Raw genomic sequence first — 25,629 nt, forward strand, 5'->3', positions numbered from 1 at the left:
TACTTCAAGTTTAGATATTTCTGCACTCTTACCTTTGAAGGCGGGATTTTTATGTACTGTTAGCGGATGTTTTCCGTCCATTTCCGGTTAGCTCAGCTAACGCTAGCGGTTTGGGGAAATCCACAAACTTGTGACAATGACCAAGCAAGAATAGCTGCTTGGGCTGCCTGAAAATGAGAGCCGTATTCTTTATTGCCTTTCTGGCTCCCTGTTTAGTCGACGGTGCCGTTCAATCAAGAGCTGACAATGAGGAGAGCCTTGAGGAAAACCCGGAGTTTGGTGAGTAACGTTAACTAGCCTAATTCAACAAGCTAACGTTAACGCTAGATTTAATATGAACGCTAAATGAGCGTAACGTTAAATAATGGTTAACGTAACAGTTAGCTTATGTTCCGTTGTATTTACTGTGATTACAAACTGTTATTTGTCAAACATACTGCAAAATGTGAGTGAATTTATACCTGGCCTAATAAAACCATAGTATATCAGCCTAGGAAGCAGCCTGCCAGCTCCAGGTTAGTCTTTTAAATGAACAAACACGGTTCTTGACTGGTGCTGTAAGATTGCTGCCGCATCTCCGTGTCTTTCAGATTCTCTGAAATCCATTCTGGTAGATTTTGAGGTGCTGCCATTATCAGGCCTCCAGCTGCACTCTGTGAGGAAGAGGGACGTCCACACCCAGTCCCACCTGGAGCGCCTGGTGAGCTTCAGAGCCCTGCACAGGTACAGCAACATGTCTGACATAAGCCTACCTGATAGTAGCAATGGTGCAAGGTAAAGTTCACATTTTCAGGTCTGTAGAAAAGCAGAAATCAAATTCCTGTTTGCATACAAAACGGATTGTTGTAATAATTTTGTGTGTCTGTAGTGGTTGTGAAGAAATTATTCTCATAGTGCACCTCCAATGTAAAAGCCAGCTGGCATTATTATTTCTCTGAAACGGAAATTTGGCCTCTTTAAAACTTTTCAATACACATGATTCTAGTTTAAACATGGGATAACATGTTACATGATGCATTACATTTGACTGTGGTTTTACACATGTTTACAAATCATGAATGTTTTGGTTTCTCTATTTTATCTCCCAAAACACAAACAAAAGAGAAGTAAGTGCAAAAGGGAGAGAAAGACAAAACTAAATGAAAACCTTTTGCGCCACTACATTCAGTATGACTCATCACAGTGTTGAAGCCTGTCATGTCATCATGATTGAGCTCATGTAGATAGCATTTTCATCTGCTCTGTTTGACTCCAGGAATTTCAAGCTTTACCTGACCACCAACACAGACCTTTTTACTGACAACTTCAAAGTTGTGTTTGTCGATAAAAATGGGAGGGAGGAGAACTACGATGTTCATCTTCAGAAGTATTTCACTGGACATGTTGTTGGTGAGTGGATGACTTGTAGGATTAGGGATGCACCAATATATTCATTATAAAAATAGAATGTTTTCCTTGTTCCTACATTGTCTAAGAGTCATAGGTTATGTTCATACACTGTTCACTCTGTGTAGAAAAACTGCAGCCCTTCATTTGATTGGGGCAGTGTAGAACCCAACACCACAGGGGCCTGACACTAAATGTCACAGTGTCGTGTGGAAAAAAAGTTGAATCTGGTTCAGCATTTTTTGCAAAGCAACTTGACATCCTGTAAATGCTAGTGCATTTTTGCTACATTACTTACTGTAACATGAGTGATGTATTTCTTCTCTTTACCTTCATGACCAAAGCTAAAACACTTGCTAATGGGATAACTTTACAGAGTTGTCATGTCTCTGAGTGGTTCAAACCATTGTTTGTCTTTTGGCATCTAATACACATAAATCCGTTCCTCATCTGGACTTCCTGGATCATATTTCATTGTCTCACCAGTACATGAAACATTACACCCCAAACAATAGCTTTCCCTGCATTTTATTCATGCAGGGGGCTGTGTTAAAACAACCTCTGTGTGAATACAGCCTGAGTTTGCATGTACATATGAAGTTCATTTTGACGGATACGTTTTTAGGCCCCTAGTCTGAGTAATTGCGATCGAATAATTTGCTGAATGTTAACTGTAATGTTGGGCCGATGACAATACAACTTTAAAATGATACTGACATGATAGTACATTAATATATATGTGCACTTTTTCTTAATAGATTGCTGGGTTTAGTCTGTATATGTCAATCATTTTATAATAGTAGCCTCATCTGTTTTGTGTCTACAGGAGATGAGAATTCACGTGTGCAGGCACACATAGATGGAGATGAGTTTTCTGCTCACATACTAACCGATGAAGCAGAGTACAATGTTGAGGTAAGTAGCCACTGTAAAACCTTTTTGGTTTTTTTTTTTTTTTCCTTGTATAGAATTCCAACAGAGTAGATACTGAGAATTTAGTATTTTCTGTGGGACAAAACCTGAGCATTTCACTGTGGTTGGACAGCAGAGAAGCCGTGATGACCTTATCAATGTTACCAATCATAAAAATCTCTGTTCATGAAATACTCTTGTATTCAGTGAATATGCTGCTACAGCGTTGTACTGGTAAGTTTTTCAGTTAATCTAGCTGCAGGCTTCTTGGTTTATCAGTGCAGCAACTATCTATAGTTGGTCTCAAAGATATTGCAGGAGATGGAAAACAATTACAGAATTTGTGCTTCCCAGTTTGTCTTAGCATACAATATTTTATACATGGGGAAAATATTTACTATCTCATCTCATTCACCCAGTCTAAAGCGTAGGTATGTAAAAGAAAGCCATTTTATCTTCACTTCTGTTCCACACCTCTGCACATCCATGCCCATTGCTGTTTCTTTTTCATTTCATTATACCTTTGCCCATCCTGTTTTTCCTCACATATCATTCGTCATTATATCGTTACATCTATATGTTCGTCTGTTTTTGTTGCCTTATCTTTTTTCTCTCAACCTCTCTTCTTTTTGATGACTCCTTGTTATTTATTTATTCTCGGCCGCCCAGCCCCTGTGGAGGTTTACGGATTCTCCAGCTGATGGCAGGTTGCTCGTTTATCGCTCCGATGACATCAAGAATCTGAGCCGCATCGTCTCTCCCAAAGTGTGCGGTTACATCCATGCAAAGGCCAGTGACCTTTTGCCGCAGACTGCCAGGAGGGTCTGGGATGGGCCAGAGGAAGTGAACCAGGAAAAGGGTGAGGTCTTCTCTTTTTTCCCCTCGGTGGGGCTGGAGAATCTTAAATACGTGTTCATATTTTTGCTTATGCATTGAAAATGTATAGGAGAAAGATAGGGGTATATAAGGGGATGGAGCTCACAGCCTATGCTCTATCCTCTTGTTTGTGGATGGTAAAGAGTAGTTTAAAAAAAGAGTAGGAGGATAGCAAATGTTTAAGGAGGAAAGAAAGGAGGAGGAGGCTGTAGGCTGTAGTAGTGAGACAAAGGAGGTGGGCGTTACATTCTGTAACAATCACTTTAATAAAAGCCTTTTTATCTAGCCTGTGTTATGCACATACACACTGCTGACAAGCGGGTATTATGTAAAAACCAAATGTCTTTGGATTTGTAAAGCATATAACAGTGATAATGTGCCAGAGGAGATCATCTGAAACACCTCTCACTGGTTGAAAGCACTCGTTGGGGCGATGAGTCAAGGTGAAGGTTCTTATGGAGGAGGCATTAAAATTCATGGAGGCTCTGCTGCCCAGTGAGATGACTCGGAGTGGTCACTGCTCTCCCACTGCTTGTTGTGGAAGCCAAAACGGTTCACACCTACACTCCTGAACAGTGTAAAGCCAAGTGTATAGTATGATGTAATGCTCAAATGTCTTCCTGTTGTCTTTTTCTGTTGTTCTTAAACTACTGACTGTGCAGAGTGTAGGATGTATGAAAAGGCATCTCTTCAGGATTTCTGAGTATCAAATTCAAATGTGTATAATAAATATAGATTGTGTATTGCATGGTAATTACATGTGTATATACAGTATGTATCTAACACCCTGGTTTTGAACTGAACTGTATGATGCTCCCATATAGTATGAAGGAGCAGCATCTTTACAAAATGCTTTAAAGAAATCCCTAAGATATTATCTTTATCTCCATCTATGCATCCATTATCTATACTGCTTATCCCTGAATAGGTTTGCGGGGGGGCTATAGCCAATCCCAGATATTATCTCATGAACCCTGTAAATCAGACCTAAGTGATTTTGATCATTTATGCAATTTAGGAGACACTCTATGCTTTGCAAAAAAATTGTGGTGCACTTCTAAAATTAAATGAACCTGAAAGTGTCTAAAAGAATCAGTCCTGTCGAATGCAGGTTAATGTTCTTTATATTATTACCGTATTTCAGTGAAGTTCAACTTGGCCAATTTTGGTAGTTTCAGGAACCACTGATTGATTATTTATGGTAATCATTGGTTGCAACCTGCAGAATTAGCTTTACAGAGTTGACACCCTATATTGTAGATGATGCATTGTGCATGAGCATTGCCTCATCTGTTAGGAATAGTGAAGTAATTGTGGTAACAGACTTAACACAGAATCATTGGTTTATAAACGTGAAAACCTGAGAGTACTCATACCACTGCTCCAGCTGGATAATTGAACCTACACATTGCATGATCTGTGAGGGAAATTGGCTTCAGTTTAGTGTAGTAGCCAGAATATACAGTGGACCTCGTTAATGCTCACCGCTATGCATTCAGGCCTCTAAACCGCAGTTTAATTCTGGCTTGAAGAACAGAGGCAGAGCTTATTCAGTTCACAGACGACGAGCAAAAATGAAGACCTGTTACTAAATGTGAAATTGAGGGCAATTAACCAAAGGATACTGGAGCGTGGCCTCATTGTTTAATTTCCTGATGACTTTATGTAAGCGAGCCCTTGACATATGTTTGAATATGGAAATACACAGAACCTTTTGCCCTTCTATGACCATTTTTCTTTCTCTAACCACCCCTATGCTACTGCTTCTTGTAGAGTACCACCACAGAGAGAAGAGACAGGCCCACGACCACAAGAAGAATACCTGCCCCTTGCTGCTGGTTGCTGATTACCGCTTCTTTAAACACATGGGCCGTGGACAAGAGAGCATCACTCTCAACTACCTGGTCTGACTTCATGATACTCTGTATAAAACCTGCTTCAGTAGTGCTTAGAAAATTCCCCGTGTAAAGGTTAAACATGTAACCATGGGGTGTTTAATGGATAATGATTTCCACACCTTAGTTTTATTGCCAAATTAAAAAATCTGCAAGTTGTCATCACTCTCTAATATACTTGTTAAAAATGAGAATTTTATATTTTGTTGTATTGTTTATATATTTCTGTACATATATCATTCTTTTTCTTTTCTTACTACAGATTGAGCTGATTGATCGAGTTGATGACATTTATAGAAACACAACCTGGGATGATGAATTCAAAGGCTACGGGGTTCAGATTCATCAGGTGTGTATGTCTTAACTTCTGGACCAGTTTGTGGTACTATAGAATTAGACAACGCCGCACCCAGCAGCATGATGGCTTTGTTTCACGCAGTGTCCGTCTGGGAAGTGTAGCTGAAATTAGCACAGTCCCTCATTGGGCTTGACAGCAGTGTTTTTAGGAGGAACTGAAAGCTTTTGTGTGTTTCGTCGGGTAATTTAATTTGTTCCACAGGCTTTGGGAATGAATGGAGACACTGTTTGTCATACTGTGAGTTCCGAGCTTTCTCACTGAGAAGATATGCATTCATTAAGTTATTTTCCAGTCTTCTTCAACATAAATGTCAAGAAGAACTTGTCATGTGTCACTTTTAACACCAAGTCCTTCAGGAAAATGGTTTAAAACACAAACTACTTAACATGATGACAATAATAATTTAATGTAATAAAGCTGATACTATATGTCTGGGATTAAGCCACTTCTGACAATCTGTATTGTAGTAAACTGATTTATAATTTGAGTCATTTGAAAAATGAAATTGCTGTGTTTTATGCATCTGGACTGTTTTACATTAATTAGGAATCGATATGCTAAGGTTTGTTTAAATTCTTTAAATAATTCATCATTCTTTACTTACATTTGAGGAACTGTTCATAAATGTCTGTGTGTACATAAATGTCCTTTCTCAGATCATCATCAACAAGGAGCCTACAAAGCCTCCCAATGGCAATTCTGGCACCAACTGGCTCCATTATAACATGGAGAACAGCCCTGTGAAAGGAAAAGATGTCTGGGACGTGAAGAAACTTCTCGAGGTAGGACAGGGAGACTGACAGATAGATGTACAGACAGAAAAAAGATGTTGACAGTAGGCAAAGTTCGCTGTGAGTCTGCAGGAGTCTGTTAGTGTGAGGATCACAAAAGGAATGGGGGTTGGGAACTACAGCGGTGCTGTTTTCACTCAAAACCTTGGCACTAGATAGCTCTGTACATTCATGTTAGTAGAAGCTTGTCACAGACATGAAACGGCAGTACAATACTGTTATCTGTTATAAAAACCCAGTACTGGTATGTCTCTACCATGTTATTTGCAGTTTGAGTGATGATAATTGCAGTGGTTCAGGGTCACCTAATGAAGAAATTTGCATCATAACTGCATTTTATCCTCATGGTGTCAAATTTAAGTCGGGTTGATTTGTGATAAATGTGGTTTAGAATGTTAATGTCCTTAAGTTTGCTGATATTAGTAAAACTCATTGTGACTTGTACAAATGTTGACGGATAATAGTTCTCCTTTTGTCCCCCAGCAATTCAGCTCAGACATAGCTGACAATGCCTCCACCGTGTGTCTGGCCCACCTGTTTACCTACCAGGATTTTGATGAGGGCACACTGGGCCTGGCCTATGTGGCCCCCTCCAAACATAATGCCCTGGGTGGCCTCTGCCCAAAAGGTAAGGACACACCCCTTAGTGGAAAAATGGCCTTGTTTTGAGAAACAACACAGTTAATGCTATATAAACATTACATCATGCAACATTACTATGCCAGTGAAATATATCAGTTGTGTTTTAGATACCATCTATGTTTCTGCATAATCAGATCTGTTAAATTTATCCAAAGTGCAAGGAGTGTGTAAGGCTTCTAGTAGAACTGTGCACCACTTGTTAACTAATGAAATCTGCTCTGGCAATAGTCATAAACTCAGGCAAAAATCATTACACTGAAACAGAAAGCTGCATGTTTGAACCTGGGGGTTTTATAAAGAAAAACAAATCCTGACATATTTCTCTGTGTCACTGTGTAGCTTACTACCCATCTCAATCTGTGAAGAAGCCCAGTTACCTCAACACAGGCTTGACCAGCACCAAGAACTATGGCAAAACCATCCTCACAAAGGTCTGTTTTTATCTCCAGTTGTCATCTTTAACAAAACTAAATGCTGAGTACAAACAGGTTCAGCCAGGATGTTACACAACCTGTCAACCTTCTGATTTAAGACTGTAAGTGAGGCAGACACACCTTTTTTGTGGGTGTTATGAGTAATAATGTCAACCCTATTGCATTTTGATACCCGTTTGCTGCCCTGCACAGTTTGCAGTAAAGTATCAGAGCATTCATTTTTTGGAACCTCTATGAATACATAAATACTTTTTGTCAATGAAATCGGTCTTGTTACTTTTATAATGTGCTGTATATGAGTTCACCAAGCAACACCAGCATCTCAAGAGTTTATACATGGTGGCAGTCCTGTATTTGTGGCCGCATAGAATTTTTTTTGTTCTCAGTTGTAAACAGTACATTTATAAAGATCTGGTGTGTTTGTGTCACATCAGGAGGCAGATTTGGTAACCACTCATGAGCTGGGCCATAACTTTGGAGCAGAGCACGACCCTGACAACATCCCTTATTGTGCTCCCAGTGATGACCAGGGAGGGAAGTTTGTCATGTACCCTATTGCTGTGAGCGGAGACCACGTCAACAACAAGGTACAGACTGGTCCAGAATGGCATCCAACTTCAATACACAGTAGAATTGCAGAAGCAATCTTGTAACCGCTACATATACAGTGTATAGCAAAAAAGAAAAATGTAAATGGGTTGCTTATACAGTGTTAGATGAATGTGAGTCACAGTTGTTCCTGTGAAATATAACAGACAGCTAATATGCAATAGGATATTTGCTGTAGTTTAAGGTGAAAAGTGCTACTAAAGTGCTAGTGCACTGCGTTTGAAGATGTCTGCATGGGTTAAAAATGCTGCTATTAAAAAAAAAAAAATAAATAAAAAATCTGCCGGCAGCAACCATTTCACTTACATTTTATCTATGCAACTATTTGTGAATAAATAGCAGTTGAAATCTTGTTATATTCTAGTATTTTAGCTGCATGTCGCCACTGTCCACTCCTTCAATATCTAACACCTATTTGTCTTTCCTTCCTAAAGCGTTTCTCCAACTGTAGCAAGATCTCCGTAGGAAAGACGTTACGCTTCAAAGCTCCCATATGCTTCAAGGAGAGGAACAGTAAGGTATGTGGGAACTCCAGAGTGGAGGATGGGGAGGAGTGTGACCCCGGACTACTTCATCTCAATGATGATCCCTGCTGCTCGTCCGACTGCAAGTTCCAACGTAGTGCACAGTGCAGGTATGAGATCTGAAAGATAACACTCTCAAGTCTACATGCATACTGTTCCATAACACTCCTCCTCTCTCCACAGTGACAGAAACAGCCCTTGTTGTAGGAACTGCAAGTTTGAGCAAGCAGGAAGAAGGTGCCAGGAACCAATTAGTGCTACCTGTAAAGGCACATCTTACTGCACAGGTGATCGCCCTCTGCTGGTCTAACACAAGACCTGCAATGAACACTGAAATGCTCTTTTCAGTAGTGCTGGACATTTTTTTTAAATGACGTATAAAAGTACTCTGAAAACTATATCTCAACTTTTTTTTTTTTTACATTTTAGGCAACAGCAGTGAATGTCCACCTCCAGAAAATGCACCTGACAACACCGTGTGTGTTGACAATGGCCGATGTCGCAAAGGAGAGTGCAACCCATTCTGTGAGGCCATGCAGAAACTTCAATCCTGCGCCTGTAATGGTAAGAGCATTTGATTTGTTACAGGACTAGGAGGAAAATGTGCAGGAATTCCAACTTATAAAAAGTTGAAGTTGACTTTTGGAATAATGTGGTCAATAACAGCAATAAACAGTCAAAGAGCAATAGTCAAAGTGTTTATTTGTCATATGCACAGTTAGGAAACGTGTTTCCCTGTACAATGAAATTCTTACTTTGCCGTCCACATGAATGCCATGAAATAAAGTAGATGAATAAGTAACACAAAATCTAAGGCACTTTAAGCAGCAAATACAGATATAATAAAAATATATAAGAATATAATAAGAAAATGTATGCTACATGGGAGCAGCATGTGCAGCAGTAGTCAACAGTCAAACTGAGAATGTAAACAGTACAGGTCGACAGTACATGACATATTTCCTGTCAATCAACTCCTGTCAGCAATAGAATGAAACCTTTTAGTATAATCTGTCTGTTTAGCTTGGTAATGCCTAAATGAGTGAGTCCTGTCAGAATTAATCTCTCCATCTATTCTAAAGAACAAACTGAAGATATCCTGTGCACACCTGCTTTTAATGGGTGGTACTGACAGACATCTTTGCAGTGGTGTAAAACTTAAAAACTGTTCTTCTCTCCTGTTTCCAGAAACTGAGAACTCCTGTAAAGTGTGCTGCAGGGGAAAAGACGGCAGATGCGCTCCCTTTGTCCAGATCAATGGGAGTTTGCTTTACCTTCGTAAAGGAAAACCCTGCACAGTGGGCTTTTGTGATGGGGGCGTGAGTAACCACACCTTTTATAAACCACTGTACAGACAGGATTCCAGCCAGTCTTAGCTTATTCACATCGTGCTTAGTCTTTTATTCTTAGATTGACCTTGAAAGGTTATAAGAATGTTACAATGAGTTTATTGATTTTGCTTTATTTGGATATTTGTGGAGTGTCAACTTCTGTTAAAACAGGGAAAGTGCATGAAGCAGGTACAGGATGTGATTGAGAGGTTGTGGGATTTTATCGACAAGCTGGACATTAATACATTTGGTAAGCCCCTTGCAATAGGCTGTTTTCAAATTTAAATTAACATGAAAATCTGGAATACTATGTCTGCACTGCTATGACCACCTTCGTCTTTCCATCAGGGAAGTTCCTGGCTGATAACATAGTGGGCTCAGTTGTGGTGTTCTCCCTCATCTTCTGGATTCCTCTCAGTATCTTGGTTCACTGTGTGGTAAGGAACTGCTGGATCTATACTGTTTTCCACTGTCTTTAGCATGCATTGACCACTCTTGGATTCTGTAGCTCTGTAGTTGACAGAGCTCTTCTTTACCAGCCAAACTCGGTTAGCAAAGTAAATTAAGTGCTGCCCTTGTTGTTTTGTTGTGCAGGACCAACGACTTGACCAACAGTATGAGGAGAACACAAAGTCCTTTTATCACCCGCCCAGTGTAAGTTCCTCATCTCTATGTTCATTTATGATGCTGTACACTAGTCTTGCTGCCACACTAACGTACTAATACAATCCCACATTACTTTTTGATAACACTGGCAACTTTAACAGCATGAAGCTTGATTTCTCAGGATGAGGTATTTGCCTTTTCTCTGCATCTGTTCCCAGATCTCCACGTGATCTGTCACCATTAGTCTAGTCATGTCAGTTTAGAGAAAATCCTGCTGAGGAAAGTAATTTTTTTAATTTTCATTCGTGCATATTGTTGTTTAAACATGGGATCTGAAAGCAAGTTTTCAGGACCTTCAAAAATACTGTTTCTGGCATCACAGGTGCCTTGACATATGTATTGTCTATGATATGTGCTACTGCAAAACATTCATACTCTTAAACCTAATAAACAATTTGCAGCATCATTCCCAAACAGTCCTGACTCAGCCTTAAAAACAGAAAGCAGGACACAAAGCTGTAGGCTAAAGCGGTACGAACCAGTGGTTATCCGTCAGTGCTGCGTTCAAGCTGCGATTGACCTGTCCATCACTCTTTGCCTTGGCCCTTTCCACTCTCACCGGAACTGCAGCAGATGGTGGAAGTTTTTAATAGAGTTCCCGCCATAGGTGAGTGTGTGTGCCGTGGCTTGGTGTTTCAATGCGTTGCCATTGAGTCCATGATGATGCATGGTCAGTGGCCCACGTTTGGGATACTCCAGCAGTCACTTACTCCTTGATGTAATCACTGATCTGGATGCACATTTCCAGCCCTCATACTCACCTGTGTCTTTCATCTGAGAGATAAAGTGAGAGAGGATCAAAGTTAAACTAGCAGTTTAAAGTAACCGAATAGCTTTCTGTTCTTCTGCCTAGATCACCAATGCAGACTCACTGATCAGAAATTACCTCAAGAAAGCAAGATTGCATTTTAGGAGTATTCAAACAGATAGGAGAGAACAAGTTGCACCTTGTTGTCTTTTGTGAAATCAGATGCAGTGTGTCAACATTTTCAGTTTGCATCTGCTGCCGTTCACAGCCACAGCAATCAGAGGGTTATTGTTTTTTCTTTTTCACCCGTCCATTTTCTTTTGTAATTGCTGTCTGCACTGTGTTAAGTCCTCCTTTAGGTTTGACCGAGAACATTTGGAGACTGAGGGCACATTCCTCTATAGACCTTTCTCACAGTAGACATTTTGACTTAACAGAAAAAGCACACAAGCAGCTAATAACATTCTGATGGCTTGATTCCATGTAGGTGCCTGAAAGTGAGCCAGCATGCATGATATCAGGGCCTTGGTGCCTATAAGTGGATGCCAGCCATTAGTAACTAGTTCCACCTCTGACAACACAATGTCCACTGTGAGAAACGTTTGTTTTACTCATTCCCACATTTACTGGGGGTACCGGAGATGTTAATGTAGATAGCAGATAGTTATCATCGAAATAAAACATGAGGGCTTTAACAACACTACTTATGTCAGGATGTTAAACTATAAATTTAGGAGAAATATGTGCTGGTCTGATTTACCAGAATGTAGTAAAAAAAAAAAAAAGGAATGGATCTCATCTCACCTCAGTCATCGACAGCTTTGATGCGCTTCTGTCTCACCTGTTGTTCTCACTCTTTAGAGTCAAGAAATCCTGAGCAACCTCGAGTCAACGTCCGTGCGCATCGTCAAGCCTCCCTCCTTCTTCGCCGGCCGGACCGCGCCCTCCTCCTTGCCTCAGCAGCTGAGCGAGGTCGGGGCCCCTCCCACAACCAGCAGCAGCACCCTGGCCCCCAGCCTGAACTGCGGCCTCACCCCGGACAGCGCAGGGGGCTTGCGGATGGCCACCATCCAGGAGGACCCCAGCAGCGACTCGCACCTGGGAGAGGACGATTTCACAACCGCAGGAGCCTGCTCGTCGGCTACGAAATCCTCTTACGAGGATCTGACAGAACAGAATCCGCCAGCCAGGGACCGGCGGCGCCTCAAGAGGCAGGACCGCATTGACAGCAAAGAGACAGAGTGCTGAGTAAAACACCAGTACTTTAACTTTAAAAGCACCAACATGCCCATGCAACATGGGAAGTGTTTTAAAGAACATGATTAACAGATCTAAGGACATTCTTTCAGGTAATTCTAGCTGTTTCCGTGTGCCCATGATGAAATGAGACCATGCCCTATCAATTAGGTAAGTGATCTAGATGAATCCTGTGAGATCTGAGATCAGTGGTAATAAATCTACCACAGGCGAGTTCCCCACACAGTGCGATTATGAGCTCTGTCATCACCCCCACCAAAAACGTTGTGCACAAAGTACTGTCATTAAAGCAATACAACCTCACCCATTTGCTTTGCTGACACTAAGAGCGGAAAGATATCAACATTGATGTTTTAGCGGTGGATTATCCCCACAACAGCAAAAATTTCAGCATGATGCTGTATATTAGGCAGGAGGATACAACTGTTTATTCTGAATCTGTCATAACTGCACTTTAGGTATTTTTCACATCACTGGACAATTAACTTTCATAAATGTACTTGCTGTGCTGTGTGTTATCAGTGGTTTCTTTTCAAAACTGGACGCATGTAATATTGTGACCCTGTTGTACCTAACATTTTAATACTGTGCTAGTCTCTTCAGTATTACATTTGTCCAGGTGTTGAAACTTTTATAAAAACGTTATATTCTCTGTTAAGACTCCAAAAAAGTGATGGTTTTGTCATGTACCATCTGTGTAGTTGAACTCTATGAAACATGGTGCCTTTTCTGATTTTGTGCCTAACTGTTCCGAGCACACTCATTTCTGTACAAACAGGGAAAATTCCCAGTAGATAAACATGACTCTGGACAATCCTGAATTTCATTTGAAGAGAAACCGTTTCGTCCCCATGGTTCTCTGTCATTGTGCCATGTGAAGTTTGGACCTCTTACTTAATGCTGTCTCACTACTGTTGCCTGCTGTCATGTGTTCAATATGTATTTGACTAGTAGGTCAAGACAAAAACTAGACTGTGACTGCAGGATGGATGTGAACTGTTTCATACCATGATAATGTGCATATTATTGTCTATAGCTATGTTTGGCCTTGCTCTCTTTTTTTTTTTGGCTTCCATTACCTTTACCCATCTCTAAATAAAAGTCTTTATTGTGTATTTTAAACATCATTACATGGACTTACATTTAAACATACAGGTAGATTCAAATCACAGCTGTGTCACAGTATAAATGCCGTCCAGTGTCATGCTCTCTATAGAATGTCCTGTCCTGCAGGATCAGCTGCATCTTAAAGAACGTTCTCCCAAATGTCCACCGACCTTATCACTGGTCACAGAGCAGGCTGCTCTCAGGGCTCTGGGAATCCACGTCTCCCCAGTAGGGTAGGATGAACGGCAGGTCAGCCACACGGTTCTCCAACAGCCCCCACAGGTGCTGGGCCACAAACTGGTTTCCCTTCTCTGAGAGATGCAGCCCATCAGAAAGATAGACTGTGTAGTCCTGTAGAGAAGAGCACAAAAGGTTTCAAATCAGTTTTCAAAGATTAATGGGATGTAGCAAATTTTTCACAAAACTCATTGCAATCAATTAAGCGCATCTCAATCTATTTTGAAATTTTTTTTTTTAAGTACTCTGACCTACAGTGATGGAAAGTAAGTACATTTAAATACAGGTTATCTGTTCTTCACTCCAGTGTTTCCATTTTCTGTTGCTTCATACTAGGACTTCACTAAATTTCAAAAGCCCAGTAAGTTATTTTTACTCCGCCACATTTGATAAATTATTAGTTTCTTTTCAAAATCGGATTAATAAAACAAAATACTGTATAATCTCAGGACTTGATCTTCTGTGGGAAATTCATAAGCTACCCAGCAGTAATTCAGATAAGCATAAAAAGTATAATACACTATTCCATGTGCCAAAGAATGGGTGAGCATTCATATGAAATCTCAGTATACAAGTTAAATGATGTTTATTATTTGGCCCCAAAGAGGGGGCTGTCAGGCCATTCTGTCAAAAAATTTCCAATGCTAACCTACCCTTAACACAAAGCATCCCTGAATCCTGTCCTCACCCAAGCAAAGAGCAGAAATGTGACTTGACACAGTATCAGTATGCATTGTGTTCACTCATCTTAAGCAGTGGTTGGCTCAACTGGCTTGGAAGGCAATCACCTGTGACAGCCAGGTCTGCTCAGCTGGCCAGCCACCTACACTGTTCTACCAAGACTGTCAATCATAAAAAGTTCAATACCTCCACGTTTACCAGCTACAACATTAATGTATACAATCATGCATCAATAATGATGCAAATAATGCAAAATGTGCCATTCTGCATAATTTGTATATTGTTATGCTAATACTTTATCATTTTTCAACTGTCTGCTGATTCACATACCAAAAATTTTAAAAATTAAAAGGTCTCTAAGTTAATGATATGGAGTAGTGATGTACTATGCTCACCTGTCCATCTTTCTGCATGAGTGTCCAGAGGTCCAAGACATCTATGCCACACTGAGCAGCAGCCTGGACACAGGCCTGGGCATACTGCCCTGCTACAGAGTTGTGGCGATTAAGAGGACATCCTGGAACAGACACAAAGCAGCACTTATGATCTTTGTAGGCCTTAGTCTAAAAAGGATTTGTGTGACCATCTATTAACAAGAGAAAAAAAAACTGAATGAGTGTTACCTTTCAGAATACACTGCTTCTCCCAGTCTGGCTCATGAACAGGTGGAGGGGTGATAAAGATAACTTTGTCCACAGACACTCCAGCTGAAGCCAGAAGACTCCCTATCTTCTTAAGGTTCTCTGAATACTCCTCCAGTGGGACATGCTGTTGGGGGTTTTTATCTGTGCAACAGGAACAGGCGGAAAAGAAGCAAAATATAAATTATATAAACAAAATGTATTATTATTTTAATTCTATCAAGTTGAGGGACTTGCAAGGGACAGATTATTGTAAGAATATTCCAAATCTAAGCAGTAGAGGTCAACACATCCTATAAACATTTTCTCACAAGGAAATAATGAAAAAGCAGGTCTCCCTCATAAAAAATTTCAAATTAACTGCAGATGGTAGTGAGCTATCTTCATAAGAAATCACACAAACAAAAATATTTGGTAGTGCATCCTAAAAATGTATTTGAATTATATCTTGTTAGCTGTTAAGTATTTGTGATTTCTTGTACATTAACTGCAAAAACAGTACACTTTACAGATTAGTACAGTATACTCTACCCAGATGACTTCAACTTTAGAAAGCTGTATCCTACTCCTTTAAAAGACAGCTGCAGTGCTCCTTTATGCAAAAAGAAAGCAGGGATCTAAATTTGGTAATATTGTGATTGCAACAACAAACACAGTATTACTACAGTTCATATTCTGCTTGTGAAGTTGTACCTTTAAGTGCACAGTCGTTGCTTCCAAAGAAGACGGTGACGGCAGCTATGTTACCGTCCGCCGAGTTCTGGCTGTTGATAAGACGAGGAAGAACTATGCTGGCCCACCTGCTGTTGTAGCCAGACAGCCCTCTGTTTACAACATCGCACTTTCTGAAAGAAAAATGTGTCATATTCAGATATTAGTCGAAGTCATTCATCTGGTTTCTTACCTGATTTGCACACAAGATACAAAAGCCCACATTTGTTCTAGTAAAATCTGTTTATGATAAAGATAAAAAAAAAAAACAGACAAAAAAACCCCCAATAGGTACGAAGTACCCACCTGGCAAGTTTGTTGGCAATATCTGCTCCAAAGCCATTAGGTTGAAAAGAAAACTGAAAGAAACAACATCGTTAGCCAATTTCAAACTTTAGCTAGCAAGCTAGCAGCCCATGCCAACTAATTAGCTAAACGAATAACGTAAACTTAATAATGCAATATTCTTCTAAATGAATTTTAATGCAGGAGCAAACCTGTGTGATGGAGTCCCCAAATAAAATCACTTTAGGCCAAATAACCGTTTTGAACTTGTACATTGTAAAGCTGCGGGTAGGAGGATCTGGCTGGCTGCACTGAAAAGTCTTCTTCTTTGGTGTTTTAAGAAAGCCGGCATCCTTGCTACATTCCTCCCACCTTCTGGATCAGTCTGCTATAGCACCGTGCTGCTTATCATCAGATAAGTGTTCAGAAAATCGAAGCTTACAAAACACTTTTACTTCTGGCAATATTCCTCAACTTCGTTTCTCTCTGCCATATATTTTTTCTAGTTATTGTCACTCAAGCACATAACACGGCTGGATGCTTTCCTGTGATAGCTATTATACGTCTGTGCTGTTCAGATTTATTTGCTCACTCCTATCAGGCTGACCTATTAGTGCACATACAGCCTACCTAATAAACGTCTGACATCATGACTCATATCTTAGCAACCCATTTCCACCAGGCAAGAAATAATAGCAAAAATAAATAAATTCTGAGCCAGTAAAAAAAAAAAAATCCGGAAGTAAGTAGGTCAAAATTGTGCGATATTTCATCAGTTTCAAGTTTAAAAAAAAAGTGACTTGCGGTCTTTGCTGCGAGTGCCACCCTGTTGGTAAATCCTCATACCTTTCAAAATACTGTATATGCCCCAAATTGGGGCTTTATTTCACATTCCATATTAATGTAAACGATTTTGAGTATGCAGTTATTTCCACATTGGAAAAGTAAAAAAATATATACTGCTCGAAAAAATAAAGGGAACACAACATAAGACATCCTAGATCTGATGTGTTCCCTTTATTTTTTTGAGCAGTGTATATAGTATGAAATAATGAAATAGAAAAATGGTTATGCACGCTAAAAATACTTGATTATTTTAGCATGCTGCTGATGCACAATGCTGTCCCACACCTGAATGCACACAAGAAAAAAAAATTGTAATGCTAAAACATTCAAGATACGTGGTAAAAAAAAATATGAGAAACATTATAGATTATAAAATAAAAGTGTTCCTTTTTAAGCTTTTGGGGAATATTATGCAAATTTAACAAGTTTCAAAGATTCAGATTTTCTCAAGAAAAAAATATGTATACATTTTTTGGGTAAATATAACAAAACAGGCTTAACTCTAGGCATCGTTTATGAGGTAATCGTTCCCTTCTTCATACTCACCACTGGGGGCGCTGCAGATAGAACCTCCCTCATGAACCCGGAAATCCAAAAAATGGCGGATGTCAGGTTGCCTTTTAGAAGCAGGGCAGTCTACGACTTTGCACAAAAAACAAATCGTTACTTGGTGGAAAGTCAGAAAAAGGGAAGTGAAAGTGCAATAAAGACTTTTTATATGTCGACCGGGTTTTCTCTGGTTAACGGAAAACAGTATGGAGCTGAAAATGCTGCGGACACAGTGACCCTTGGAGTTTCACAGCGCAGCTACACACCGGTAGCACAGCTGTTGGGTAACGTTATTGCCAACGATGGACTTGGGGCCTATTCACTTTCCAACGAGACCCTAGGTGAAAATATAGCAAGAAACTGGTGCCGGGGTAATGCCAAGTTTCGCAGGACTTCTTGCATCTCTGTTCGTCCACACCAGGACTTCAGTAGTCGGCATTCATGTTGGGGACAGGGACAGTCTGTGTTTACCAGGGCTTACAGTGTCAACGGAACTAGATCGGAGCCCCTTTATAAAACCAAAACAGGCTATTATGAAATCCTAGAGGTGTCACCTACAGCCACTCGAGCCCAGATAAAAACCGCCTACTACAAGCAGTCCTTCGTCTACCACCCGGACAGAAACGACGGGAGCGAGCAGGCTACTGTCCGCTTCGCTGAGGTCAGTGAGGCCTATACGGTGTTGGGAAACACGACACTGAGGAAGAAATATGACCGGGGACTGCTGAGCCAGGCAGACCTCACCGCAACCACCAGACCCTCCGCCAAGGACACCATCGGGAGCTCCGCGAAACCGCAACCCGAGAGGCGACGGTCAGTGATGGGCGTAGACTACCGAGGAGGTATCTTCGATTTTGATCACTTTTACAAGTCGCACTACAGCGAGCAGCTGCAGAGACAAAGGGACATCCGACTCCGCAAAGAGGAGTTGCTGAGCCAGAAACAGGAGAGGCAGAAGAAGCTGGGCACGATGACCGACATGGCAGTTGCGGTGCTACTGGCGATGGCCTTTGGTTTAATGATAAGCTTGAAACAGCCGTGACGTTCCTTTACTGTGGGACCCTTGGATTGTCACCATCTATCACATACTAGAGACAAAACTGCTTATATGACTGCTGTTAAACTGAACTCCATCACTGTCATGTCTCTGTGGAATGAGACTGGGACAGTTAAGTATCAGTGAAATGCCATTATCTTTTTGTTCAAGGTGACACAGTGCAATAGTGCAGATTCATGCAGATCACACTGTCGTGCTGCAAGCTGCCACCCAACGATTAAACAGGTGTATGCTGTAACAATTAGTTGACATGCAGACAATTAATTTGACAGGAAAACTATTATAACTCATCTTTGAAGCAAATTTTCAAGAACAAACATGAGAAATTGCTGCATTTTTGGTACCCTTAGTGCTATTTGTGAAATACCTGTAGCAATGTCAGGGGTGTGTGGAGCAATTGTACCTTGAGTACCTGTTAAATGTCGGTATTAAATGTGCTATAAATATATGCTCAGATACTGTGCCTTGGAAGATATTTATTGTAAAAAAAAAAAAAAAAAATCTGTGGTATTACCAGTGAGTTTCCTTAAGTGTCATTTAACAAATGAATAACTTATGATCAGTGCCCATCAGGGCACAGTGAAATAAAGGTTTCTCAGGTCTTTTATTTTTGTTTATATGTGCCATCGTCCTTAACACTTAATGCCATCATCATTAACACTGATTTAAAAGAAGACAATAACTGCCAACCTAATTTCAAAAGACCAGATCTGGTGACATAACCAAAGTAATTCAAGGCACACACATAACACAAGTCTATTTAAGCATTATACAATGAACATATACATTTAGTGTATTTAGACACAGTTAAAAGTAAACAGAGGTCAGTCCTATCAGTGCACAACAGTAACTCAATGCAAACAAAATCTACAGTGCATCTACTCACAAATAGTTAACTTATTAAATATGTATTAAACCCACTACAATGTAATCATTTTCTATCTACATAGCTTATTTATTGTCTTACGTAGCTCTGTGGCCGAGTTAGTAAAAGGCCGGTCTAGTTCACCAAGTGGGACTGGGATTGGCTGCTGAGCCCTTCAGTTACACCAGACCAGACAAGTGCCTAATTATGTGAATCTGTACCTAAAGCACAAATTAATCAGCACAGTGCAGCCGATTAATCTATGATTAAGTTTTGTGGAATAAAACAATTAGTTAAAACACTATTGTAGTACTGTAGTAGTGTGGTCATCTATGGATAGGCAGGCCACTATAATTCTCCATGAGCCCATATTTTCCAGTTTTTACACACCAATACAAGCTGCTTGTTAACGTCTGACAGAATTTTATCTTTGATAACTCACTGTCTAACATCTCTGCAAGCCTGCATTCCTGTCTCTGTCCTCAGACGATAGGGTTGAGGGCGTCATAGAGCCGCTGCACCGCCAGCTCCACCATCTCTCTCAGGGAGTCGTCCTCCGTGCATTCGTCCTCGTAGCACACCGACTGACGATAGGAAAGAATGTCAGTAAGAGAAATGAAAAATAACAATACTGCACCAAATACATTATTCTGTGTGACAGGCTGAAAGCTTCTCACTCTCGTTTCTGAACAAATGTGAAGCGTCTTCCTGTCGACTGTCACAGTGATGATTTTACCGTCACTGAACTCCACACATTCTTCTCCAAACATGTCCCTAAAGATAAAACAAGGACAAATAAGGACTATAAGTCAATATTAAACAAAGTACTGCTTATCTTGTACTCGGTCACATGTATATAATATTGTAAACAAGTATAGATATACTATAGCACTCACTGCAACATGACCTCTAGCCGGGATTGGAAGACATCCATGTCCATAATGGTACTCTGGGTCTCCATGACTGTTCATGAAACACAAATTGATTTACTTAATCCATAAATACAAAGTCCTGCCATTAGCCAGACATAATTCATTTGCCTTTGTGAGTGAAGTAAAACAGGAAATCGGCTCACACAGATCCTCCGCTTAATTAAAACTATCTAAAAACACAAACAGATGCTGGTAGTTGGCCAAACTGACCTTTCTGAGCCTTTGGGTTCGACTGGACTTCCAGCACTACAGTGGTGATAGCGTCAGCATACATGTCGTTCAGAGGATTAGCTATCCACTGAAACAGGAGCGAGGATGGCTGAGTTAACAGCAGCATTTCTGGAGAGCACAGGTTCCATGCTACCTTTGGGTTTCTTAATGTATATTTACTTTTTTCTGTATTTTGACTGCTCACCTCCAGCACCACCATGCCAACCTCATGGATCAGAATGATATTTTTAAAGATTTTCAAAGTGTTTTTTTCGGTTCCATCCAGTTCTTCCACATCACCTGACACAAAGAAAGCAATGGTGTAAACTCAAATCTAGTAAAAGTGAAAACATCTGTTGTTTATGCACACACACGCACCAACAGGTCAGCCTTACCGGTGAGATTCCTTAGGTGGCAGACGAGCAGTGAATAAGGTCCAGTGAAGGGGATGGCCTGAGTCTGTTTCACAGTGCTCATGGCCAGCTCAGTGTAGGCTGAAAAGCACACCTCAGGTCACTATATGATGCCAGGATGTCCTGTGCTGCGGAAGAGTGAATTTCATGAATTGAAGGTAACTCACTGGACAAGTCTGAAGGATTGAGGATGTGGTAGTTGAAGTTCTTCTTCACAAGTATGCCTGACACCCTTTGACCCTGAACGCACTTCTTGTCAGCCAGAGAGCCCATCACCTGAGAGGAGGAACAGTTTTAATAGTCTTTGTCTTATTGTGGATTTATGCAGTTAACAAACGCAAACAACAGATAACCTGTGCTGCAATGGGAATGAGTGACTTCATCCTTTAAAGTACATCCAAATGTGTTTATGAAGAGAAAAAACAAGCGGTTTATTGACCTTGGCCAGTTTTTCTCCTCTGAAATTCAGCGTGACAGCTTCTGTGTTGCGAGGGTTGTGGACTTCAATGTGGACCTGGTCATTATCCTCATACTCCCTGATCAGTGCCGCCTTCAGACGAGCCATCTCATTCTGCTCCCCATGGACAAGAATCTGGGGATAAACATGCAGACCTTGATTTATAGTCAAGAAAAATTAAAGCATTTATATTTACAGCTGATGATGGATGCATAAAAGTGACAATTTCACACAGATGATTTCCTTTTCACTTTCCTACCACATGTGGTGGTTTGAGCGCCCTAATAAACTCGCTGGTCTGCTGGTAGTCTGTGTGGGCAGAGAAGGAGATGTAGTCCACGGACATCTTCAGCTGCAGCTTCTGGCCTGACATAGTGGTGATCTCCTCTGGCTCAGACATGATGTGCTGCACAGCATACACAGAAACATCTGATTTAAGTGTAGATTACCTACAAACTGCTGTAAATAATTTTAGGCAAGAAAATTATCTATCTACTATTAACCCAAATAACACTCCGGCTGAGAAACACAGAAGCGTAGTATATTAATCTACTGTCCCGTCATGCTCGAACCTTGGCCAGTGTGCCCTCTACACAGTATCCAGCGATGATGACTCCGTTCCTCTTATCAGTGCACCAACTCTCAAAGAGCTCTCTGGACAGCCCACTCTGCATCATACCTGGAGAAGCCATCACCACACTGGGACCAATGTCATCAAAGTGATCCATACTCTGTAAAGAACAAACAGCACCGAGTTACAGATATTCATCTACTTTCAGATACCACATTCAGATGATAAGTCATAGTTAAGCCTAAAGATAACAGTCTGAGGATCTGTAACATTCTCTACCTTGAGGTTGCTGATATGCTTGAAGACAAACGGGTTGTTGATATTGATGGCCTTGCGGATCTTGTCGTTCATTGCGTTGACATAGGTCTGGTACACAGCCATGCACTTCTTGGCCAGTGATGAAGCATAATAGATGGGGATATCATGGAGCTCTGGGTGGTTCTGCCAATACTCATCTACAGTGAAACATGACACACAATTTTGCAAACTGCTGTGACTGATACAAAAGAAAAGATTAAATCTGTGTAAGCAAATGCAAATATTAAGTATATTCTCATTACAAAGGGTAATAAATAATGGCTGGAAGTGTTTATGGACTCTGGGAAAGTGGGATATTTACAAACAGAATCAAAATCCAAAAAATCACGTTTCTCACCCAGGATGAGCAGCAGCTCCTGAGCTCGTCCCAAAGCAAACACGGGTATTAAGCAGCGACCTTCTCTATTGACAATGTCATGGACTGTGTTGCAGAAGCGAGCTTCTCGCTCCTCCCTCTTTTCATGGATGTGAGTGCCATAGGTCGACTCCTGCAGAAAGAAATATAAGAGAATTTTATGGATCACCTGAAGATCCACAGAAGGTACTCTTCAAATAAATTACAGATTTTTAACATGGTGTCATACAATGATTAGGATGTCAGGTTTGACACTGGGGATCTCTGCTGCCATGAGATGCCTGTCCTCTTGTCGGGAAAAGTCTCCTGTGTAAAGCAGCTTCACAGTGAAAAAAAGACAGACACTGATTTTGTTAAGCAAACGTTGTTTTTCTGTAGCAACAGGATTCTTTGAAACAGAAAATGTTATTGAACATGAAACAAACAACAGTCATTACCTTGACTCCTGCTATTTCAATCATGAACATGGCAGCTCCAAGCACATGACCAGCGTGGTAACACCAGAACTTGATCCCAGCCACCTCCTTGACCTCATGGAAATTGATGGTCTCAATCTTATCCATGCTCTCTTCCAAGTCAGTCTCAGTGTACAACATGTCATCTGCAGAGATGTTGCTGCAATAAATCACAAACAAAGCAATTGTAAGTTACATTATAATTCAACAGAGTAGAGTGTTTCTTATTGAGATGAGAGTTTCTGCTCCTACCTGACTTTGACATAATCTGACAGTAACCAGCGGTAGATGGCCTTAGTGGCATGGGTCATGAAGGTCCTGCCTTTAAAGCTGGTCTTCTGCAGGAGCCAAGGCAGAGCTCCACAATGATCCAGATGAAAACTGATAAGAGGACACGTACTGTACATTAACCTCAAAGGACAAATCTTTAATGAGCATGGTCTAGAATATAATAAAAACAACATAATTTGGCCACCAGAATACAAGCAGAAAAACTTGTCTTGGTAATGCTGGTGTAGAAGGTATGGCCAAGCATCTATAATATAATTAAAACAGACAGGGAATACTCACTGGCTAATGAGCAGTAGATCTATCTCGGCTGGGTCAATCAAGTCTATGTATGGGAGAGCGTCCATTCCCTCCAAGCCAGGGTGGATGCCACAGTCCAGCTGCCAAACAAAGAGTACAACATTATTTATTTCACCCAGGCTAATCTACTCAATAGGGTACATTAAGTCAACACAGGACACAATAAAACAACATTAAAGCAATTAAACTGCATTAAATGATAACAACTACCTGCAAATTAGAGCCTGCCACAATGTATGGATATAAAATTGCATGTTGTAATACGCCATGATATTATAGTTACTACTGGTCCAGAGCTTAACTGAAATATTGCAATTTTAATCCAGAGCCCGATGTAATTTTTGTCTATTTTCTCGCAGTAATATTACAATTCAATACTATGCTATAGATTGAGGATGAAATCATTTACCATAATTTTTCTTCCTTTGAACTCCAGGATGATGCATGACCTTCCGACTTCCTGACCAGCACCACTGTACACGAGGAAATAGCATTTAACCTAGCTTTACATTTAATTCTTGTTATTATAATTACAAATAAAAATAGCTACTATTTTAATAAGTCTCTTAATAAAAAAATAACTCACAGAGGGCGAATAAGGAGTTGGTCACTTTCCTCGGCGGGCACAATCACTTCTATCTTGCGTTTTGTAGCCATATTAACTGAATTTTGGAGCTAAAGCTTAAAACACAAAATAAATCGTTTCATACTGTATCGCATTGGTTAAATGAATGAGAGGGTCGGCCGTTCCAAGGACACACTTCCGGTGGGTCGTCAAAATACCGCCGATGAAAGCCAATCGAGCTGACAAGAGTTCCGAGACAGGTGTTTGATGTAACGAATTAGTATAAATAAAACAGCTAAATGTTAAATGCATTGAAATAGTTAGTTTTATTCACACAACCTTAAGCTGTACACATGCCTAACACGATGTATCATCCATAAGATCAATATTCAAATTTAGAGATACTTTTTTTTTCGGCTGAGTACTTTGCCGCGTCCCCTTTAAGTGGTGTTGGGTGGAGGCTTTGAAACGCAAAGGGAAGCTAAAGAGTCAAATTGTTGGTAAACAGAACTCTTTTAAGAAATTTTACTCTCATCGGTACATTGAGACAGTTACGATACAACAGGTATGTCGGGTGTAGTTCACTAACACTGCATTTGTGTTTTCCAGCTCCCCGTGAAAGTCCTCGATTTCTAACTTGAATATGAAAATGAATGTGATGGGGGACATTTAAGGTGGAGTAGGAAGGGGTTTCATCTCAACATTTGGCTTTCTTTTAGGATGTAGTTAATGTATCACGAACAATATTTTTGTGTATGGTTAATTAACAAAGTTAGATATATGTTAAGTTAAACGTAACCTGGTGTCTGATGTATCATAGTTGTCATGAAGGATTTGTTTCAAATTTTATGGGCCCCATATAAACTCTCCTCCTCGATCATCTACGGTGCTAGTTAATTTGCTCTGACATGATGGAGGTAAAAGAAGTTGATACAGTAACGTTAGCGGACGGACTGGTTTCCAGTTTAAATTGTGACTTCATTCGTAGATACTCATAGTTACTTTCCACAAACTCCAACCTTAAAAACGACCAGAAATTGAGTTAAGACTTATGACAAAGTCTTAACGTTTACTCAGTATTATTAGCACCATAAAAGTGATATTTATTACAGCTTTTTTTACAAGAACATTATTGTTATATTATTTTGGTGTCTGCTGGTCTGGAACACAGTCATCAGATGTTAAATGGGGGGCTAGGGAGATGATCACAGCAAATAAAAAGGCTTAATCATTAATAAAACATTCATCATTTAAAAACAAAATAAAAATGTGGTGACTGTGAATTTATATTAGAATGAATTAACTTAAATCCACTATTCAAATTTTAGACTATGTAATGTTCTGTTTCTGTCATCTC

The 25,629-nt window shown here is 40.3% G+C and overlaps 5 protein-coding genes across 8 annotated transcripts in view; 3 read left to right on the forward strand and 2 right to left on the reverse strand.

Annotated features, from left to right (window-relative positions):
• The first annotated feature begins 32 nt into the window (after nt 1-32).
• Nucleotides 33-12,441, forward strand: adam17a (ADAM metallopeptidase domain 17a). Of its 2 annotated transcripts, XM_020590770.1 has the most exons (20): nt 33-279; nt 591-723; nt 1,256-1,389; nt 2,213-2,301; nt 2,968-3,157; nt 4,948-5,078; nt 5,332-5,418; nt 6,084-6,209; nt 6,702-6,846; nt 7,200-7,291; nt 7,729-7,881; nt 8,338-8,537; nt 8,611-8,714; nt 8,857-8,991; nt 9,616-9,746; nt 9,930-10,008; nt 10,107-10,195; nt 10,353-10,412; nt 10,995-11,031; nt 12,034-12,426. In XM_020590770.1, exons 1-20 carry the CDS (start codon nt 174-176, stop codon nt 12,396-12,398), a joined length of 2,586 nt encoding a protein of 861 aa, XP_020446426.1. In that variant the 5' UTR covers nt 33-173; the 3' UTR covers nt 12,399-12,426. The 2 variants fall into 2 exon arrangements, with proteins under 2 accessions (XP_020446426.1, XP_020446427.1); XM_020590771.1 differs by lacking the exon at nt 10,995-11,031 and having other exon boundaries at nt 36-279; nt 12,034-12,441.
• Nucleotides 12,442-13,697: 1,256 nt separating this feature from the next.
• On the reverse strand, nt 13,698-17,564 carry iah1 (isoamyl acetate hydrolyzing esterase 1 (putative)). 2 transcript variants are annotated; one of them, XM_020590776.1, is made up of 6 exons: nt 17,484-17,564; nt 16,113-16,165; nt 15,789-15,940; nt 15,078-15,239; nt 14,850-14,971; nt 13,698-13,887 (listed from the first exon to the last, which is right to left on the reverse strand). In XM_020590776.1, exons 1-6 carry the CDS (start codon nt 17,514-17,516, stop codon nt 13,711-13,713), a joined length of 699 nt encoding a protein of 232 aa, XP_020446432.1. In that variant the 5' UTR covers nt 17,517-17,564; the 3' UTR covers nt 13,698-13,710. The 2 variants fall into 2 exon arrangements, with proteins under 2 accessions (XP_020446432.1, XP_020446431.1); XM_020590775.1 differs by lacking the exon at nt 17,484-17,564 and adding an exon at nt 16,304-16,677.
• Nucleotides 17,524-19,160, forward strand: LOC109955018 (dnaJ homolog subfamily C member 30-like). The gene has a single exon (XM_020590774.1). It carries the CDS (start codon nt 17,536-17,538, stop codon nt 18,526-18,528), a length of 993 nt encoding a protein of 330 aa, XP_020446430.1. The 5' UTR covers nt 17,524-17,535; the 3' UTR covers nt 18,529-19,160.
• A 370-nt stretch (nt 19,161-19,530) lies between these two features.
• On the reverse strand, nt 19,531-24,456 carry LOC109955017 (cleavage and polyadenylation specificity factor subunit 3). The gene is made up of 18 exons (XM_020590773.1): nt 24,294-24,456; nt 24,117-24,180; nt 23,690-23,787; nt 23,372-23,500; nt 23,102-23,279; nt 22,894-22,983; nt 22,647-22,797; nt 22,271-22,446; nt 21,993-22,151; nt 21,680-21,826; nt 21,403-21,555; nt 21,131-21,239; nt 20,946-21,044; nt 20,756-20,850; nt 20,551-20,638; nt 20,305-20,371; nt 20,086-20,182; nt 19,531-19,992 (listed from the first exon to the last, which is right to left on the reverse strand). Exons 1-18 carry the CDS (start codon nt 24,362-24,364, stop codon nt 19,891-19,893), a joined length of 2,073 nt encoding a protein of 690 aa, XP_020446429.1. The 5' UTR covers nt 24,365-24,456; the 3' UTR covers nt 19,531-19,890.
• Nucleotides 24,457-24,697: 241 nt separating this feature from the next.
• The window catches only part of itgb1bp1 (integrin beta 1 binding protein 1), a 3,606-nt gene continuing 2,674 nt past the window's right edge, over nt 24,698-25,629 (forward strand). Inside the window, exon 1 of one of the 2 annotated variants that reach the window (XM_020590777.1) lies at nt 24,698-24,837. The gene's annotated coding sequence lies outside the window, so the exon portion shown is untranslated. The remainder of the gene's footprint in view (nt 24,838-25,629) is intronic. The other variant, XM_020590778.1, reaches the window with a different exon arrangement.

Source organism: Monopterus albus, unplaced genomic scaffold (assembly GCF_001952655.1).
Source record: "Monopterus albus unplaced genomic scaffold, M_albus_1.0 scaffold13.1, whole genome shotgun sequence".
In the NCBI taxonomy this organism is placed as follows: domain Eukaryota; kingdom Metazoa; phylum Chordata; class Actinopteri; order Synbranchiformes; family Synbranchidae; genus Monopterus; species Monopterus albus.

What these genes read in the sequence shown, in the direction of transcription:
- adam17a (XM_020590770.1), top strand. Translation starts at nt 174, where the DNA reads ATGAGAGCCGTATTCTTTATTGCCTTTCTGGCTCCCTGTTTAGTCGAC. An exon ending in TGAGGAAAACCCGGAGTTTG is followed by an intron (nt 280 to 590) that starts GTGAGTAACGTT and finishes CGTGTCTTTCAG; the next exon opens with ATTCTCTGAAATCCATTCTG. An exon ending in AGCTTCAGAGCCCTGCACAG is followed by an intron (nt 724 to 1,255) that starts GTACAGCAACAT and finishes GTTTGACTCCAG; the next exon opens with GAATTTCAAGCTTTACCTGA.
- iah1 (XM_020590775.1), bottom strand. Translation starts at nt 16,366, where the DNA reads ATGTACAAGTTCAAAACGGTTATTTGGCCTAAAGTGATTTTATTTGGG. An exon ending in CAACGACTGTGCACTTAAAG is followed by an intron (nt 15,240 to 15,788) that starts GTACAACTTCAC and finishes CCTGTTGCACAG; the next exon opens with ATAAAAACCCCCAACAGCAT. An exon ending in GAAGCAGTGTATTCTGAAAG is followed by an intron (nt 14,972 to 15,077) that starts GTAACACTCATT and finishes TGTCTGTTCCAG; the next exon opens with GATGTCCTCTTAATCGCCAC.
- LOC109955018 (XM_020590774.1), top strand. Translation starts at nt 17,536, where the DNA reads ATGGCGGATGTCAGGTTGCCTTTTAGAAGCAGGGCAGTCTACGACTTT.
- LOC109955017 (XM_020590773.1), bottom strand. Translation starts at nt 24,364, where the DNA reads ATGGCTACAAAACGCAAGATAGAAGTGATTGTGCCCGCCGAGGAAAGT. An exon ending in TCAGATTATGTCAAAGTCAG is followed by an intron (nt 23,280 to 23,371) that starts GTAGGAGCAGAA and finishes GATTTATTGCAG; the next exon opens with CAACATCTCTGCAGATGACA. An exon ending in AGCATATCAGCAACCTCAAG is followed by an intron (nt 22,152 to 22,270) that starts GTAGAGAATGTT and finishes TGTTCTTTACAG; the next exon opens with AGTATGGATCACTTTGATGA.